Genomic DNA, 18,468 nt, shown 5'->3' on the forward strand with positions numbered 1-18,468 from the left:
GTGGTAGCGAGGTGCTCGCCTTCCTCTCTCTCTTCCCATTTGCCTGTTTCCGGGGCCGAGGCTTCTTTTCTTTTCCCGCTCTTCCTGCTCTCCGCAGCCTCTAGTGGGGGGACTAAACTTCTCCCTGCTAACCATCCCCTTCTCCCCGTGGGCAGGCTGCCTCTTCTGAGGACATGGGCCGGTGGATCGGCATTCTGCTGGCCGAGACGGGCTCTTCCACCGACCCTGCAGCCCTGCACTACGACTACATCGACGTGGAGCTGTCTGCGAATGTCATCCAGACAGCCAAGCAGACCTTCTGGTAAGTCCAGGATGGGCCTGGGCGCTGCACAGAGGGGTTTTGCCTTTCTCAGCCTTTAACTTTCAGGGACTCTCTTGCTGGCAGTGGGATAAGCAAGTGGGCCTGGTTTTGTCAACAAAAGTTAGACCCGGGGTTCGTTGTCAAATATTTGGAAGAGGAATGATTCTAGAAATAATCAGCAAAAGAATTAGGTTATAAAGAGAGACTGGAGTGGTGGTGTAGTGGGTAGGGAGGACACTTGCCTGGGATGTGGCCAACACAGATTTGATCCCCAGCATCATACATAGTTCCCCGAACTCCTCAAGGGGTGCTCTCCGAGCGCAGAGTCTGGAGTAAACCCTTAGTGCCACCAGTGCGCACCCCCAACACACACACACACACACACACACACACACACGTGTTATGGAATGTTCTAATCCTGTTATGTTTGATCTTGTTATTTCGGGGCCTCCCCATAGTGTTGGGCACCACCAGAGGCTCATCTGGCACCGTCCTGTTGTGGTCAGTGAGCAAAGAATGTCCATCTGGGGCTGGGGAGATGGTGCAGTTCAGAAGACCCCAGTTCCACCCCTGTCACCGCATAGGGTCCTTCAGACACAGCCAGGAGCGATTCCTAAGCACACCTGAGGAGGGAGGGAGGGAGGGAGGGAGAGTAGGAAGGGAAGGAGAAAGGGAGGGAGGGAAGGATGGTAGTGCATCAGGTAGGGCGTTTGCCTTGCACACGGCAACCCGGGTTCAATCCCCGGTTTTCCTACAGTCCCTCAAGCACCTCCAGGATTAATTACTGAGTGCAGAGCCAGGAGTAACCCCTGACATTGCTGGATCTGCCCCAAAAACAGTATGGAGGGAAGAAAGGAGGAAGGAGGGAGAGAGGGAAGGGAGGGAAGGAAGGAAAGAAGGAAGGAGGGAGGGAGGCAGGCAGACAGGTAGGCTGACAGCTCACGAGCCCCCTGCAGTTTCTTTCAAACCCAGTCTGCCCCCCGCCCCCGCCCCCAGCACAGGACCAGGGCTTCCTCCTTCCCTAGGGACTGGATTCGGGGTTCTCAGGGACTAATGTGCTCCCTGCTCCCTGTGTTCTAGGGAGAGGCCACCCAGCATTTCTGGTAGCAGCAAGGGTGACCTCATAGGCAACTCCTCTGGGCTGTCACTGTTAACTTGGCCACCAGCAGCCACCAGACCCCCAACCCCATGGTCCTGCTGTGCGTGACCAGTGGTGTCTATCCAGTGACTGCAACTTACCGGGGGCAGAAAGCGGAGGGTGAAGTTGGGCCAAACCCAGGCTCTCTGGCTGCTTCCTGATTGGATCCCTGCTGGGCCACTCTGCCCGACAGAGGCCGGCATGCACAGGGGAGCAGGGGGAGGGGCCAGGGACTCCAGGTCCCTCTGCCACCGCTGGGGACAGCCTGGAGAGGAAGATGGCGCAGGCGTTGGCATTGAAGTTCGCTTTGCACGAGCCGCCACCTCCGCCCGTGCCCCGTGGGTGTGAAAGGTCTGAGCAGGCTTCCCCGGCATGGGGTGCTGTGGCCCCTCGGGAAGCAGCACATGTGGCTCCCACAGAGCCCTGAGCGGATGGTGCGGGTTGGCCTCGTGCAGTGCGCAGTGAGGGGCGAGCGCCTCCAGCTGACAAGACCCTGCTTTGCCCACAGCCCCAGCCACACGCCGCTGTCCTGCTTGTCTGCCAAACTGAGTGGGGACTGGCACAGTGGCCCGCCCTGAGGCAGCGCCGTGCCCACTTCCTGGGAACGAAAGCGCCTCAGGGCGGGTTTGGGAAACCCTGGGCTTGGCCACACCCCACGCACTTACCACTGAGGGGAGTTAGCTGTGAGCGGACGGTCTGGAAGTCAGCAGACACCCCACGTCTCAGGCCTCTTTCACCCGATGTCACGTTAACATCTTCAGCTGGCATCAGCAGGCTGGATGGCACTCTCACGGGAAAGGCTGAAAGTGTCTGTCCCCTAGCGAGGCCCATGGACAGCAGAGTGAGACGCAGCTGGAGCCGTGGCTGTGAGGCCTGTGGCTCCCCCTCCGGCCTGAGCAGGACACTTGTCCTCGATCCAGTGCCGCCGTCGTTGCCCTGGACTGCTTCCGAGGGCTGTGGTTGTCGACCTGGGCCCTCTGTAGTGTCCGGGGGGCAGGGGGATGGCAGCCTCACTTGGACCCACACAGGGCCCAGCCAGGGCCCAGGCAGTGAGGCCACCTTGGGGCAGCCCCCACTGCGGGGTGTTCATGCCCCGCTGCTCGGCAGGGCGGGGCTTCCTGCCTGCATCCTCCGGCGGGACCCCCGCTTCTGCTGGCACCCCAGTCTCCACAGCACCCACGTGCCGGTCAGAGGCAGCCTGACCTGTGCTTTCCTTCCAGCTTCATGAACAGGCGTGGCCTGTCCACCAACCCCTACCTGAGCGGCTCCGCCAATGGCTACGCCCAACCCAGCGCCTCTGGGCTGCACTACGACGATGTCCCCTGCGTGAATGGCACGGTGAGTGCCCCCTAGCCTGCCAGCCCGGAGGGCAGGAGAGCAGGAACCTCCTGGAAGGTGTGCCCCAGCCCTCTGCCCGGGCTGCCTGGTGCCTGTCCTGTCCTGTCCTCTCTCCTGGGCTGGCCTGGGCTTCCGTGACCTGCAGGGGAGCAGGCAGTGCTGACCCAGCGCAGTGCTGCGGCTCCCTCGGTGCTGGCTCGGGCCGACACTGTGCCTGGGCCCTGCCTGTGGGAAGGACACCGTGTCCCTGGGCAGCCGCGTGGCACCTCCAGGGGACCGAGCTTGTCTGGACCCCCAATGAGAGCCCAGTGACCTGACCACCCCCACACCTGGGGGCTGGGGGGCGGCACTGGATCGAGGACAAGCACTTGTGACCCAGTGGTCAGGCCCTGGCCCGGGATTGGCTGTAATGGGCACAGCTGAGCCTCAGCGCTTACTCTCCTGGGGCACCCTCAGACCAGGCCATGAGCCTGGGTTCCCCATCTTCTCTCCAGCTCCCTGCAGACACCTTGCCAGCTGAGTTTTTGGGTCCCTGCTAGCATGGTGGCAGGTCCTCCAGTTTGACCTGTGTGGACCTGGCCGAGTCCTCCCAGCTCTGCCACGGCCAGTAGGCGCATGGGCAGAGCCTGAAGTTCCTCACCTGGGCTGCGTCTCATCCACTGTCTCTGTCCCAGCCTCGGTGCCCTTCCGGCACCCCTGTCTCTCCACCCTCAGGCCTGCAGACATCTGTGTGGCCTGTCCCCCATGCTGGGAAGCAGCCTCTGGACTCTCCGGGTCGCCTCCCTCCCCCATGGACATGAGTCCAGCGCTGCTGACCTCAGCCCCGTCCCTGAGGTCATTTATTCCCTTCCTGGCTATGTTCCACCCGCCCTGCCCCAATGGCAGTTACTCTGTTTGTGTGTGTGTGTGTGTGTTGGGGGGGGGGGTGTTCCGGGTGTTTGCTGGGCAGCTGGGGACAGTGGACTTTGCTCCCATGCTCCTGGGCATAAGAGTTCCCGTGTCACCGTGGCCCATTCCCTCCTGACGGCCAGACTTGCAGACCCTCCTCACACGCCCGGAGGAGGAAAGGGCATCACCAAGAGAAGACACGTTCCTCCCCCAGATCCAGAAGCTTCCCCAGCGTTTTCGCTGCCCATGTGCCTTCCTCGAGGGTATTTTAGGACAGGCGGGTCAAGTCTAGACGGTCTAATGCCAGACGAGCCCAAGGCTGGTCATTACGCTGCCACCGGCCCCTGCAGTGTCCGTTCCTTGAGATAAGAGGAAGATGGGTTCCCGGCACCATAAACAGACACAGGGACTGGCGGGCTGGCGCCAGGCCTCTGTGGGCTTCTAGCAAAGGCTGTGCTCGGTACGGGAGGCCGAGGACGGAAAGGACAGCCTGAGGGTCATGGCGGCACGTAGGCCTCTGCATGGGGTGTGGGCAGTGGCAGTGCACAGCTTCCGCGCCCGCCCTTCCTCTTGACAGTTGCTCCCTGGCTGGTGCTCGTGAGGCTGGGAAGTGCCTGCCAGCCCCAAGGCCTGTTTCCTATTGCAACTCACGTATCTCTTAACGGTTTGGTTCCAGCATGTTCTGCAGGTGCACCAAGCATGGAACTCGGGGTGTGGATTGTCACCCCTGCCGGCGAAGCCAATGAGTGTGGGTGGGGACACAGCCACAGCCGGGGGCCTGCGGCTCTGAGGCCATGAGCACTTGCAACTGAGCCTGGCTTTCGGCTCCCGAGGGCCTCTGTCTGCATGTGTGCCAGTGTGCGCGTGCGTGTGCAGATCTGTGTGTTGTTATGCTCTTGCGTGAGTCCATGTGTCTGCGTGTGTGTGTGTGTGTGTGTGTGTGTGTGTATGTGTGTGTGTGTGTGTGGTGCTGTGCATGCCCGGGCCCTCGGCCAGCGCATGGAACTGCTAACCACTCTGCTTCTGCGGCCGCGGCACTAACCACCCCCGGCTGTGTGTGTTGCAGTGGGAACCGGAAGACGGCTTTGCTGCTGCGCGAGGCAGAGGCCCGGGAGAAGAGGTGCTTTATGATAACGCAGGCCTGTACGATAACTTGCCGTCTCCGAAAATCTTTGCACGCTACCCACCTGCTGACAGAAAGGCTGCTAGGTCACCTCCCGACAAACTGCCCTGTAACCATTACAAGCGGCCCGCCTGCGGCCCGCCCTGCTCCCAGTCTCTCACTAACACCTCTTCCGTGGGGAGGGCGTCTCTCGGGCCCAACTCCCAGGTACTGCACCCCATCCCCACGGTTCTAGAATGATCCCTAGTTGGCAGCGCCACTGAGCGTCCAGCTAGTGTAAAGCCGACCTGGGTCTTGGTCTTCTGAGATGTGCCTTCCCCGGGCCAGCCCTGTACAGCTCCTGGGTGTCCCTCGGGCCGTCTGGGCTCCGTGGCTCCTGAGTCGGGTCTGTGAAGCCACAGGTCTCCCTTGCGGCTTGCGGGCATCCCCCAGCGTCTTGAGGAGGTCCCCGAGCTGCGCTGCCTGGGCTGAGGAGGGTGGTGGTGGGGTCTTTGCCCAGAGCTGGTTCCTTCGTGGGGCACTCACAGGGCCCCCTCGGGCAAGCTCTGGGGTTCTCGAGGAGCAGTCAACTGGGCCCTCAGACTGGAGGCTGGCAGAGGTGTCACAGAGATCCGTCTGTCGCGAGGCCCCCACTACTGCCCGCGCTCCGTGGCCGCTTCGCTTCCCTCCCCGCCCGGCTCCCAGCGGCTTTGCCCTGGCGTGGGTGTCTCGGGACGGGGCGTCCAAGCTAAGGCAGGAGGGCCTGGCTGGGGGGTCTGAGGCTGTCCAGGGCTGTGGTGACCTTAACAGACTCACCCGGCAGGTCACACGCCAAGCTCCCGCTCCCTGGCCTGGAGCCACCTTTGGTGAAGCATCTGGCTGCCATCAGCACCTCCAGCGTGGGCTACATCCCTTTAGCCTGGTCGGGGTCCCAGGTCACTGCCTGCATGGCACCCTGGCTGTGGGAGGGCGTGCCCGAGGCTCCCCTGTGCCCGTGCATGGGTTCATGTTCCCTGCATGTCGCCCGCATATCTTGGACATGGGGTGCTGGCGAGCTGCCGGTGGCGACAGCCCGAGGCTCCTGCTTTCACATGGGCACACAGGAGTAGAGAAAGCTCCACGCGGTCTTGCCAGTGGCCCATGGCAAGGCCTGTGCCCGGGTCGCGCCCCTCGGGGGAGTGGGTAGAGTCGCACATGGGCTCCCTTTTGGTGCCCTGAGTGATGCAGCGGCTACATACATGCCACTTAAAAACGTCAGTGCTGGGGCTGGAGCGATAGCACATGGGTAGGGTGTTTGCACGCAGCTGACTAGGGTTCGATTCCCAGCATCCCATAGGGTCCCCTGAGCACTGAATGCAGAGACAGGAGTAACCCCTGCGCATCGTCAGGTGTGACCCAAAAAGCAAAAAAAAAAAGTGTTGGCCTGGAGCACCAGTGGCTCACATCACATTACAGCAGCGGCTCCCCCTGAAGCAGAACTGGCAGCTGCCCACCTTCAGGTGCTCGGCTTGGGCAACCGCCACCCGTCCCGTCTCCACAGAGCTGCCAGGAGACCAGGCAGTGCTGAACCCCAGACGCAGGAGGCGCCACCCGTGCTCATGGCCCGCGTTCCTGGGTTAGCGCTGCCAGAGAAATTCTCTCGCACCGCACTCCCCGCTGATGCCCAGAGCACCTTGTGGGTAGAACCTTGTGGCCGCAGCCCAGACTCCTGCTCGAAGATCACTGGGGCAGCTGGTGAGGATGCGCAGGCCCATCGCGGTGCTTGATTCCACCCTGTGTCTGTGTCCACAGCTGAAGGGGAAAAAGCCCCCCCTCGCCTCCAACGGGGTCGCGGGCAAGGGGAAGGCTCTGAGCGGGCAGCCGAGGAAAGTGGACGCGGCCACCGGAGTGAAGCGCAGCGCCTCAAGTAAGTGGGGTCCTGGCCTGTGTGCTCTTCCCCCACGGCTGCCGAGGCTGCTCAGAGTCCCCCGTCTGTCTGGAGGTCGCTGGTGCCACAGGGCCCAGGTGAAGTCACTGGGACGGCTCCTGCGTGCCCAGTGCTGCGGTGGTTGTGGATGGGAAGGTCCTGAGGGCTCCATGGCAGCCAGGGGCCAGCCTGCGGCTCCCAGGCTGATCCTTTACAGGGACACAAAAATCAGAGTCCCCGGGGATGTCCCCTCTTGAAGTGGACAGGCAGTGCCCCCAGTGGTCCTTGAGGCTACTTCCCAGCACCCATTCCACCCCCGTGGTCACAGGTGCCCACTCTGAGACTGGTCGAAGTGACCACACCTCCCCATCCACCCCGAGTATCAGTGGGGGACAGCCAGACCCCTGGCCACTCTGTCTTAGCTTTGTGACAAAGCCCCAAAGCCCTTTCCAGGCGGGCACAGGCCACAGCCCAGCAGGGCCTATACCCCCTGCCCCCACGCCTGTTGGTCTGGGCCTTGGTGGTCTTGCTCGCGGCCGTGGGGCCTGGGTGGGCATCATGGAGTTCCTTGGGGGCCAGAGACGCTGCCGTTTCCCTGGAGAAGGCTCTGGTCAGAGCTTCTGTGTCTGGACAGACTCTTGTCCTCTGGGTGAGTGATTGGTGTCATGTTCCTGGGGTGACCTGGGTCAGAGGCCAGCATGGCTGCTCCACGTGGCCCGTACGTATTTCTTGGAGCGGGACCGAAGCGTCTCGAGTTTATTGTGATCCTGCTCTGGCCCACTTCCTTACTCTGACGGGGAGACAGGGGTCCCCTGAACCTTCACCCACTCAGACAGGACAGGCTGGGCCCTGCCTTCTGCGCCCAGTGGTGTGCCCCCCATGCCTCATCCTTCCCAAGGGTTGTGGGGGTTCAGCTGCCTCTCTGGGGGGGCCCGAGCAGCCACCCTGTTTGCTAGAGGCCAGCAAGCTGTGCCTGAGCGGGAAGGCTCATCACGTGGCTGGACAGTGGCGGGGCTGTGATTGGCGCGGTAGCCAGCAGTGCCGTGGTCCTGTGGGGTGATGGGCGGTGGTGGCGGGGCAGGGAAAGGCTCTGTGGCTCTTGGCGCCCCCTTAGGCCCGGACTCAGCGCTGTGGCCGCCCCATGCTTGCGATTCGCCTCACTTGGCGGCTTTGCCTGTGATTCTGGCAGGCTGTGAGCCGGGTTTACGCTCTGGGGCCGGCCGAGCCCTGCCCTGGACGTGGTCCAGCTGAGCCCCTGCCCCTCTCGTCCAGCCACCCCCGCCCTGGAGGCGGGCCCAGCTGTGCCTGCCCTGGGGGATGCCGGCCGGTGGGTCCATGCTGCCTTCTCCCTGCGCTTTGCCTTTGAGATGCCGACCAGTACAAGTACGGCAAGAACCGCGTGGAGGCCGACGCCAAGCGGCTGCAGAGCAAAGAGGAGGAGCTGCTGCGGCGGAAGGAGGCGCTGCGGAACCGACTGGCGCAGCTGCGCAAGGAGCGCAAGGACCTGCGAGCGGCCATCGGCGTGAACGCGGGCGCCAGTGGTGTGCGGGCAGTGGGCAGCGGCGGGCACGGGCAGGCGAGGGAGACGCGCGGGGCCCTCGGGAGGGGAGGGCACGGCGGCCCTCTGAGTGGTGCGTGTCGCAGGCCGGAGGACGCAGCAGGCCCTGGAGGAGAAGCTGCGGCGGCTGGAGGAGGAGTGCCGGCAGCAGGAGGCCGAGCGCGTCAGCCTGGAGCTTGAGCTGACCCAGGTGCAGGAGAGCCTGCGCAAGGCGCTGGCCGGCGGCGTCACGCTGGGGCTGGCCATCGAGCCGCGCTCGGGGACGTCCAGCCCGCAGGTAGGCCGGCCGTTTCTGGGGCTGCTGCCCGCCTGGGCCTGCCAGGCCCGGGGGGACCCGCTGGGTTTGGGCTTCACTTGGCCCGGACGGCTGGAGACCGGCTTGGCCCAGAAGGGAGCGTGTGGCACTCGTGCCGCACTTGGCCACACACCCAGCACAGGCGCTGTGCCCCCTGCCCTCTCCTCACTCGGGCAGGAGGGGCAGCTGGGTGACCCTGAGCCCCGCGCCGTGCTGGGAAGATCTGCCGTGTCCTGCACGCGGCAGACGGTGTCCCTCTGTCCCAGACAGACAAGTTTCCCCTGGAGCCTGGAGCCCACCGGGCACCCCGACCCCAGCCTCAGCTGCCCCATACGCAGGGTGTGGGCAGCTTCAGGGATGCATGAGGGGAGGTGTGGGGGCTGGTGATTGGGAGCACGGGGTCCCGGGCCCCGAGTGACCCCTCTCCTGCTGGCAGCCTGAAGCTCACCCTGCTTTGCCTTGGTCCCCAGTCCCCAGTTGCTCGGCACCGTACACTGGAGAACTCACCGCTCTCCAGCTGCGAGACGAGCGATGCCGAGGGCCCGGTCCCCGTCAACAGCGCCGCAGGCCTGAGGAAGGGCCCACCCGGCGCCCTTGGCAGCTCCCCGTGCCGCGGCCATGTGCTGCGCAAGGCCAAGGTGAGCATCAAGTGCTGATGCCAGCGTGGCACGGCGACGGACCCCAGCAAGCCGTGTGGGGCTGAGGCGGGTCTGACCTGGAGCTGGTGGGTGCTGGGTGAGCCAGTGGCCGGGAAGGGCGTCTTCAGCGTGGACCCTGGCTGAGGGACCGTCCTTGGGCGCCCCCGGGCCGGCGGGGCCAGTGGCTCTGGGTCTGCTCTGGGTCTCCCAGGCCGGTGCTGGTCCGCAGCAGGGGAGGGGGCCGCTGGCTGCAGAGACTGTTTCTAGCTAAAACGCTGGTGGCGTCACCCGGAGCCACGGGAGCTCTGCGCGCCCGGGTCTCAGGGAGGCTCCTGCTGCCTGTGGCGGTGCTGTTCAACCCCAGGGCCCTGGGGTCTGTCCGCCACGTAGGCCTGGTGGCCCCTGCAGGGATGGGTGGCATCAGCGAGTCCCACCAGTCACGGGCTTCTCTGCACTCCATGTTCCTGGGAAGGCCCCCCTCTTCTACACGTCCACGTCCCTAGAGGGCTGACGTCTTTGTCCTGGTCCGGCCTGTGGCCTCCTCACTGTGACCCCGTCTCGCCTGCTAGGAATGGGAGCTGAAGAACGGGACCTAGAGGAGGGCTGGCCACGAGGCGGCCTGTAGGCTCCGCCCCCAGCGCCCCCCTCAGGACACCCCTCCGTGGCCGGAGCAGCCTTGTCTTCCCTGCCGTGTGACGGAGCCCACAGACACGGCTTCTCTGGTCCCCTCCTGCCTCGCTCAGAACCAGAACGAGGCTCCGACGCCATGCCCAGTCCCCCACCTGGCCTTCCAGCACGAGTAGGACGAGGCGTGGAAGGTGCATCCCGCCGCACCCCACACTCTGGCTGTGCTCGACTGCCAGAGGACTGACCTTGCACTCCTGCGGCTGCCACTGCCTGGCCCCCTCGCCGGCCATTTGTGCAGCAGCTTTGACCTTCTGGTCACTTTCTTCTGGACAGAGACCGTCGCTCCCGGGGACGGGGAAGCTGCCAGTCTGGAGACTGTGTCTGTCTCGTGTCCTGGGTTCAGAGCTCCCACCCCCTGGTCCATCATGTGCCCAGCTCTGGGGAGGTGTCCAGAGTTTCTCCACTGCCAGGACGGAGTGACTCAGTCTTGATCAGAACCAACCATGGACACAGAACCTTCTGGAACTCCGGCCTCCGACTGTGGCAGTGCACTCCCCCGGCTGCCTCTCACAGGCCTGTCTCTGCTCTGCCCTGCCTTGGGCGTTTGGGGGGCGGGGACAGATGCCACCCCTTGAGCCAGGTGAGGGGGAGCATGTGTGTAATGACACCCCAGATCCTGTGGGGCCTCATGGGCGGGCAGACGGACCTCCCCACTGTCTAGCATAAGGCCAGGGTCCTGCCCGCTGCCCCAGAGCCCCCTGCATGTCCTCTGTGGGAGACAGCTGCCAAGGCATGAGGCTTGCAGGAATCGGGTGGTGTGCCCCTGAGCCCAGTGGCAGAGCCAGCCCCAGGTGTTTCTGCGTGTTGGCGGCCTGTACCCTCTTTCCAGAGCTTCCTCAAGGCTTCGCCACCCTGGCTGGCGCTCTCTGGCACGCTGGTCTGTGGCTTCCCCAGAGCGGGCTTCTGGGGGGAGATGCCCTGCCCGGCATCAGAGGGAGCACTCCCTGCCAGGATCACCCGGCCAGAGCCCGCCTCCAGGGCACCCCACCCCCAACACAAACCTCGGGCCTGCCGGCTCAGCTGCAGGTTCGCCCCCTTCATAGCCATAACCCCCGCGTCCTGCTGCCCGTCCCTGCCGCCCTGGTCTGGGCTGTCACTGCCAGTGTTTGTAACCGTAAGTTATTTATTTGTACATGTTGTTAGTCGCTCCTCTAATTTATGTGTGTATATAGTAGGTGCGTAGCTTCCTTCAGCCAGCCCTGCCCTCAGCCCCACTGGCGCCCGGTCCCAGAAGCAGCCTCGAGGGCAGGTGGCCCCTCCTGTGACCGGCCTTCCCAGCCCCGAGCCAGCCCCTTCACCCACACAGCAGGCGTCTGAGTTTGGGTGCGGGGCCCAGGACCACCAGCCTCAGCTCCCACCACATTTATGTCCGACAGAAGCTCAGACACACCAGCAAAGAAACGGCGACCGCATGGCCTCTCTTCGTGCCCTGGGGTCACCCTCCCGCCCTCCTTGGGGCTGTCCCCAACCCCTGCTTCCTGACTGGCAGGAGTGCTTCCCCCACCAGAAAAGTCTGTTCCAACCACGTGTACCCTGGGCCAGGGGTGGGGACAGATGCAGCCCTGACCACCTCTGGGGGTGGCCACTGCCCTGTGACCCACATTTCCTCCTTGAAGACCAGCGCTGCCAAGGGCGGCCCTCTCAAGGGCATGCCCTAGCATCCTCCTGCTGCTGGGTTCTGGTCAGCCTCCACCAGGCCCGCACCACAGGCCGTGCCTCAGTTGACCTAGTGTCTCCGAAACACCGAGCCCAGAAACTTGCCTTCCTTTTTTTCCTTAAAATAACGTTTTCAGGGCAAAAGCCATTTCAAATCATGGTCTACACTATTTGTCATTCTGCCTCCTTTGGGGGACCAGGGGTCACCCCCACCCAGCCAGGAGGGGCTCAGTCCCCTTTGCACGTCCTGGGGAGTGGGGCTGTGCAGTCGTGTTTGGCTCTGCAGTCTTAGCAGCCCAGGGCGTTATCCGGGGACCTGATGTAGGACCAGCCAGTCCTCTTAGTGGCCAAAAGGTTTGCAGAAGACCCTTCTGTACACTTGAGAAATCATCACTTGGAAATCTGCACCAGCTTTTCGAACTCTGGGTAAAGTATTCAGGAGTTCACTGACCTTGGCTCAGTGCTGTCATATGTTTTCATAGGATGAATGTAATTACTTCCTTATTTTTTAAAAACAAGAGTCATATTGCGAATTCTCTTTGAAAGAAGCACGAAGGAGCAGGCGTTTGCAGTGGACCCTGTTCACTGCGCCCAGTTAATGACTGAGTCTGATTCATAGGGCCCATGTTGGGCAGATGGACACCTGGAATGTGGGCTTTGGACCGTACGCCCAGTTTTGTGACATCCCATGGGCCTCTCCTGCCATTTCTGCGGTTTCCCACGGTGCCCCGACGGGCGTCTCTGGCGCGACCCTCGAGTATGTGGAATAAAGCTGGTTCTTCCGACCCTTCTTGCCTCTCGAGCCCTGGTCCCATGTGCGGACGTGTTTGGGTGTGGCTTTCACTCCTGGCTGGAGCACCCCCAAAGGTGAAATATGGCCTCCGAACATGGCTCTAGTCACAGACCCAAAACTGAGTCATGCAACCCTGGTCTTGCCGTCTGTACCTGCAGGAGGGAGGCGGGCATCTGTGGGGCTGGGCAGGAGGGGGCGGGAGACGGGGTGTCTCCAGGCACACCAGGTCAGACAGCTGGTAGAGTGGCCGCAGCTGGGTCAGGTCCGGACCCTGGCGTGGTGTGGCCCGGGGTGCCTGCTGATAACTTGCCTCTGTCCCCTCCCCCAAAACGCAGCTTCTCGGTGGCTGTCACCGCCCCATCTCGCACCCCTCCCCATCATCATGCTGCCTGTTTGAGGGGTGAGACGCCCTGAGGTGGGCGGTGGGCAGTGGTCTCCAGGCCTCTCCCCAGGACCCCCCCATCCCTCCCACAGGAGCCACCTACCACTCCCAACCCACTTCTCACTGAGATCTCAGCTTGGGGGCTTCAAGGCGGTTTCACTTTTTCTGTTTTGACATTGAGTTTTAGCTTGTTTTTGTTTGGATACCACATCCGGTTCTGCTGAGTGCTCCCTAGTTCTGTGCTCAGGGGTTACTCCTGGCAGTGCTCGGGGACCTATGCAGTTCTGAGGATCACTTGGGGTGGGCTGCACACAAGGCAGGTGCCTTCCCCGTTCCTGTCTCTGGCCTCAAGTTGATTAATGCTAATTTTTAAGACCACTTGACCACTTGATCACTTGACTTCCCGTTAATCATCGATTTGCTCGAGCAGGTGCCAGTAACATCTCCTTTTGTCCCCGTCGCATGCTAGTGTAGCCCAATGGCATCTGTTCGTTCTAGGAACACGAAGAGCCTCAAACCGATCGTTCATAGTCTTGATGAAGAAGTTTGACCATCTGGTAGGTGGGCGGCCACGCGGTCTTTTGACATCCCGTGGAATCCAGTCGGTAACAGCTCTAGTCCAGCAGTTGTCTTTAAATCTCATTACGTGACCAGCCCATCTGATTTTCGACACCTTGGCAAATGAAACAGCGTCCCTGATTCTTGATAGTCGACGGATGTCAGAACTCCGGATTCTTTCTCTCATTTGAATAAAACGTGAAATTCCAAGCATAGCTCTTTCTATTCTTCTTTGGGAGACCTGAATAGCGTTCTCATCCTGTTTGCGTAGGGCCCAGGTCTCTGAGGCATATTTTAATGCAGGAAGAACAGTGGAATCAAAGAGATGTGCCCGGAGCCGGAGGTTCTTCGTCCTCTTAGCTATTTCTTCGACGCTCTTGAAGGCGTTCCAAGCCGCTCTCTTCCTCCTGCGCACCTCGGGTGCCAGGTCATTCGTCATGTGGACTTCTCGACTTAGGTACACATAGCTGTTGTATTCGGAGATGGTCGTTCCATTGAGAGCGAATGGGGTGTCAGAAACGAGGCTGTTTCTCATAAACATTGTCTTCGTAAGATTCAGCTGTAGTCCGGCCTTTCCACACTCACAGTCGAAGTCGGCCAGCATTTGTGCCGCTTGGCTAATTTTTGGTGTTATTAAAACAATGTCATCAGCAAAGCGGAGGTGGTGTAGTTGCCGACCATCTATCTTCACTCCCATTCCTTCCCATTCCAGTTGTCGTATGATGTTCTCAAGGGTGGCACTGAAGAGTTTTGGTGAAATGGTATCACCCTGCCGAACCCCTCTCTTGACGTCAATGATCACTTCCCTGTAGAATGGTGAGATCCTGGTAGTGAATCTGCAATACAGCTCACGGAGGATCCCAATGTATTGAGTTTGAATGCCCTGATTGGCTAGGGCTTCAATGACCACTTCCGTCTCAATAGAATCAAAGGCCTTCTTTAAATCAATGAACATTAGACAGAGCGGCATCTTGAACTCCCGAGAAACCTCGATGAGCTTGGTTATCGTGTGGATATGGTCGGTGGTGCTGAATCCTTTTCAGAACCCAGCTTGCTCGCATGGTTGTCCTTCATCTAGTGTTTTGCTAATCCTATTCAGGATGACTCGAGTGAAAACTTGTAGATGACAGACAATAGGCAGATTGGGCGATAGTTGCCAATGTCGTGGATGTCTCCCTTCTTGTACAGTAGTACGGTCCTGCTGGTTTTCCATTGGGACAGAACCTTGCATTTAGACAGGTAGTGTGTGAAGAGCCGAGCCAGCCTATTGATGAGTATTGACGGCAGGTTCTTCACGTGTTCAGTTCTGACCTTGTCTGGGCCGGGTGCTGTTCATTTCTTTACTGACGAAATGGCGTGTCGGATTTCGGAAGGGAGAACATTGGGAACGACATACCCATCCTGTGGAATTTGGTATGTCGGCAGGTGGACATGGCTATCGAAGAGATCTGAGTAGAAATCATGGATAATCTTCTCCATTGCCCTTCTGGAAGATGTGATAGATCCATCAGGATGTCGGAGGGCAGTCATCTTGGTCTTGTAGTTGGCCAAGGACAGGCAGGTGTTACGAATACTTTTCCCGGCTTCTGTCACATCTACCAGCACTTCTGCTCTTCTCTCTTTGAGGTCTTCCTTGATCGCATCTCTGCACTGCTTTGCGAGCTCGGACGTTCGCTTGTGGTTGCCTGAGGCATGCTCCAAACCACGCTGGCGAATTAGCTCAAGAGTTTTCAAAGACAGGCGTTTTTTTGTGGCTATCTCTCTCTTGGCGTTCCTCGCACATTCATGGAGGTGCTGAACCAGTTGATCGTATTCCTTGTCAATGTTGTCAACAGTGGCATCTTCCCATGTTGCTGCAATAGTGCCAAAGAGTTCCCAGTTGGTGGTCGTTCTGGGAGTTCTCTTTTTGAACTTTGCAGTCCTTTCTTCCTGCTCTATGAAGTAGAATTTTGCACGAAGGAGACGGTGGTCCGATCCCGTTTGGAATTTTGGGACAACAGTGACATCGGTCAGGCAAAACCATCAATTGAATATGATGTGGTCTATTTCGTTGTGGTATCGTCCACCAGGAGACTCCCATGTCCAACGTTTAGATTTGGCTTTCTGGAATTTTGAGTTACCATGGATGGTCTTGGTCGACATGATGAACTCAGACAGTCTCTCCCCCTGTTCGTTCCATTCTAGGCCATGGGTCCCGATGTGAAGTTCTTTGGCTGATCTTCTCGGTCTTATCTTGGCATTAAAATCACCCAAAATGATCTTGTAGAAGGTGTGGTCTTTATAGAACTTCTCCAGCTCCATATAGAACTTCTCAATTTCTCTTTCATCATAATTGGATGTTGGTGTGTAGACAACGAAGATAGAAACTGCTGGCAGTGAGCCACATCTATTCAAATGTAAACGTCCAATTCGGGTTGTTAGGCATTCGAATGAATCAGTGCTCATGGCCAAGTTCATGTTGACAAGACACTTCCGACACCTCTTTTGTCACTTGTTCCGAGGAACAATTCTTCTCCAGTGTCGAAAACGGCGTGATGAGATTGGTGCCTTCTTGTCTCGGTCAGACCAATGATGTCGTACTTGATCTTTCGCGCTTGTACCATCAGGTCCTCGATGGATGCATCTGATGCTAGCGTACGTGCACTGAAAGTACAGACCATCACTTTTGTCTTCCTTCGTTGTGGCAGCCTAGTTCGGCCTGGAGATTTTATCGGCCTCTCCTTCCTCATCCTTCTCAGTGCTGCCATGTTGGTGACGCCTTCAGGGTCAGGGGAACGAGACCCATTGTAATTACTGGTTTTGGCATATCGAATACACAACGGAGAGCTTGCGGGGCTCTGCCGTGCGGGCGGAATACTCTCGGTATTTTTAAGACCACCAGCCACATAGGCAGCCCGCATTCGCCCTCCCCCACCCCGCTACAGCCCCTCCTCGGTCTCCCCTGCACTCCTGTCTCCTGACAGCTGCCGTCACCCATGGTGCCTGCAGGGGGTGTGTGCTCCACCCCACCAAGTCCTGCTGACCCGCTAGTCCAGGCTTCCTGTACCCAGCAGTGGGTGCACCAGAGGTGGGCCCCCAGGCCTGGGCTGCTCCGCTGTTCCTCACCAGGTGTAGGGGGGGCGGGGGGGCTGCAGTGCCGATGGAGAAACTTCGCTTCCCTGCTCCCCTGGCCCCGTTGAAGGGTAGGGCCTGGCCAGCGGCTCAGCCTGGGGAGAGGTTCCTGGGTCTGTCCCTGAGGGCTCAAGCACTGGGGTGGGGGGCACATGCCTTGCACACAATCAACCCTGGCTGCATGTGATTCAAAACCATAAAAGAAGTAAAAATTTCAATTAAGGGGGGAAATATCTTCCCAAAAATTCTTTAAAAAGTTTTAGAAAACTTAAGAATTTGCTGGTAGCAAGGCGTGTATGAGTGTTGGTGTGTGAACGTGTGTGTGAATGGGTGTGGAATGAGTGCGTGGGGAGAATGGCATGGGAATGTGGGAGTAGGTGTGAGCACGAATGAGCGTCCATGCATGCATGTGCGTGACCATGTGTGTGTGCATGTGTGTGTGCTTGTGTGAGCATGTGTGTGGGGTGAATGTGCACACACAGGTGCTGGCCACCCTCCATCCCTCCATGTCTGAGGCAGTGCCCCCCAGATGCCCCCCTCTGGTGGCTAGTTGGGCCTGAGCTGGGGGGGGGGGTGTGAAGCTGGAGCCCCCAGACCCTGTCAGGGCATGCACCAGTATGGGTTCGCTGCCTCAGACCCAGGATCTGTGCGTCCCAGGAAGTACAGAAAGAGCTTCAGGAGGCAAATGCAGGTCATCTTCGTTTAATCTTTGTTAGGAGCATCTCGAACTATTTATTGGTCTTTAAAAAGGAAAACTAAGAAGGTTGGCATCTTTGGGTGCCAGCTCCAGCTGGACTCCTGGGGAAGGTGACAGTGGACCCCACCCCGAGGCGTCACCCCTGGGGTCGCTGCAGTCAGCCCAGCACCTGCCCCACGCCCTCTGTGTCTCTCTCAACACGCAGAGAGAAAAGTGAACAGGAGTGAGCTGCTGCTCTGAGGGGTTGGGGGACCCGTGGGTACTGGGCACAGGGCGGGTGCCAGGCGTGTCTGGAGGGAGCTGGCGGGTCTGACCCTGACCCTGTGAGGGGCAGGCCAGGAGGTGGAGGGTGGAGCCCAGGTGGAACCCTGGAGTGGGCAGGTGGTGGGATCAGATAGGTTCCCACAGCGTCCCCTGCCCCTTCCTGTACATCTTCGAGGTCCTGTTTGCAGCGGGTGGTGGCCCTGGGCAATGCCCCCCTGCTGGCCGGTATCGTACTGAGGCCCTGGGGATCCCCGAAGTGGTAGGGAAAGCCCCTTCCCCAGCCCCGCCCCAGCTGTTTTCCGAGTTCCTGTTTCAAGGCAAAAGGTGAAAATCTCCCGCTTCAGGTTCACGGGTGCAGACGTTGGGGTGGGGGCAACCCTGCTCCAGACGGTGCCAGCAGAACCGCACGCCGGGTGGACGCACCTCTGGCCACCTTCTGCGCGCCCGAGCCCCCACCCCCGCTCGAACCTACAACCTCGGGCGCAGGCCGCCCTGCTCGGGGCCTGCAGACGCGACGCCACCCCTGGAAAAGGAACCCTGACGGTCTCCATCAGCTGCGGCCCCCTGGCGGGAAGTTGAGGCATTGCCGGCAGCAGACTCCGAGCTGCAGTTTCGGGGGACACAGCGCTAGGGCTGGGAGGGGGGCTCGGGCGGTTCTGGGGGCTGGGGCTGCAATGCAGGGGGCTCTGTGGGTCTGGTCAGGTGGCCAGGCAGGCTCGCCCGGGAGCCGCGGGAACCGCCATGAGGGGTCAGGGCCCGGGTCTGGGGCGACCTGGGGTGGAGACAGCAAGACCCGCAGATGGGTGAGGCCTGATGTCCAGGGAAGGGCCGTGGAGCCCGGGGCAGGGGCTGCAGCTGAACCGGGGAGCCCTAGGAGGCCTGGTGTGGGGACCGCTGGAGAAGGAGGCGTCCTGGCGGTGGCCACGGCCGGGAAGCGAGGAGGGCGGGCATCAGCTCACCAGGTAACTGTGCATCTCCCGGGAGTTAATGCTCAGCACCACGCCCGAGTGGTTCCCTAGGAGACAGAGACGCTGCGTCAGCGGTTCCCTGGGAGACGGAGAAGCTGCGTCAGCGGTTCCCTAGGAGACGGGGATGCTGCGTCAGCACACTCCGTTGGGGAGCTGGGGGCTGGGCATCCTGAAGGCTGGGGCGAGAG

The 18,468-nt window shown here is 60.5% G+C and overlaps 3 protein-coding genes across 6 annotated transcripts in view; 1 reads left to right on the forward strand and 2 right to left on the reverse strand.

The window, feature by feature from the left end:
* Nucleotides 1-9,922, forward strand: part of AFAP1 (actin filament associated protein 1) — a 29,783-nt gene extending 19,861 nt beyond the window's left edge. The window contains exons 10-17 of one of the 2 annotated variants that reach the window (XM_056132915.1): nucleotides 156-301; nucleotides 2,660-2,777; nucleotides 4,732-4,995; nucleotides 6,559-6,673; nucleotides 8,041-8,214; nucleotides 8,318-8,508; nucleotides 8,997-9,164; nucleotides 9,734-9,922. In XM_056132915.1, coding sequence (XP_055988890.1) covers nucleotides 156-301; nucleotides 2,660-2,777; nucleotides 4,732-4,995; nucleotides 6,559-6,673; nucleotides 8,041-8,214; nucleotides 8,318-8,508; nucleotides 8,997-9,164; nucleotides 9,734-9,760 — 1,203 coding nt within the window. In that variant the 3' untranslated portion in view covers nucleotides 9,761-9,922. The remainder of the gene's footprint in view (nucleotides 1-155; nucleotides 302-2,659; nucleotides 2,778-4,731; nucleotides 4,996-6,558; nucleotides 6,674-8,040; nucleotides 8,215-8,317; nucleotides 8,509-8,996; nucleotides 9,165-9,733) is intronic. The other variant, XM_056132916.1, reaches the window with a different exon arrangement.
* The window catches only part of TBC1D14 (TBC1 domain family member 14), a 298,797-nt gene that overhangs the window by 63,822 nt on the left and 216,507 nt on the right, over nucleotides 1-18,468 (reverse strand). The window lies entirely within an intron of this gene.
* Nucleotides 18,164-18,468, reverse strand: part of SORCS2 (sortilin related VPS10 domain containing receptor 2) — a 121,465-nt gene continuing 121,160 nt past the window's right edge. Inside the window, exon 27 of the mRNA XM_056132913.1 lies at nucleotides 18,164-18,327. Coding sequence (XP_055988888.1) covers nucleotides 18,263-18,327 — 65 coding nt within the window. The 3' untranslated portion in view covers nucleotides 18,164-18,262. The remainder of the gene's footprint in view (nucleotides 18,328-18,468) is intronic.

This window comes from Sorex fumeus, unplaced genomic scaffold (assembly GCF_029834395.1).
Source record: "Sorex fumeus unplaced genomic scaffold, SorFum_2.1 ptg000095l, whole genome shotgun sequence".
Classification (NCBI taxonomy): domain Eukaryota; kingdom Metazoa; phylum Chordata; class Mammalia; order Eulipotyphla; family Soricidae; genus Sorex; species Sorex fumeus.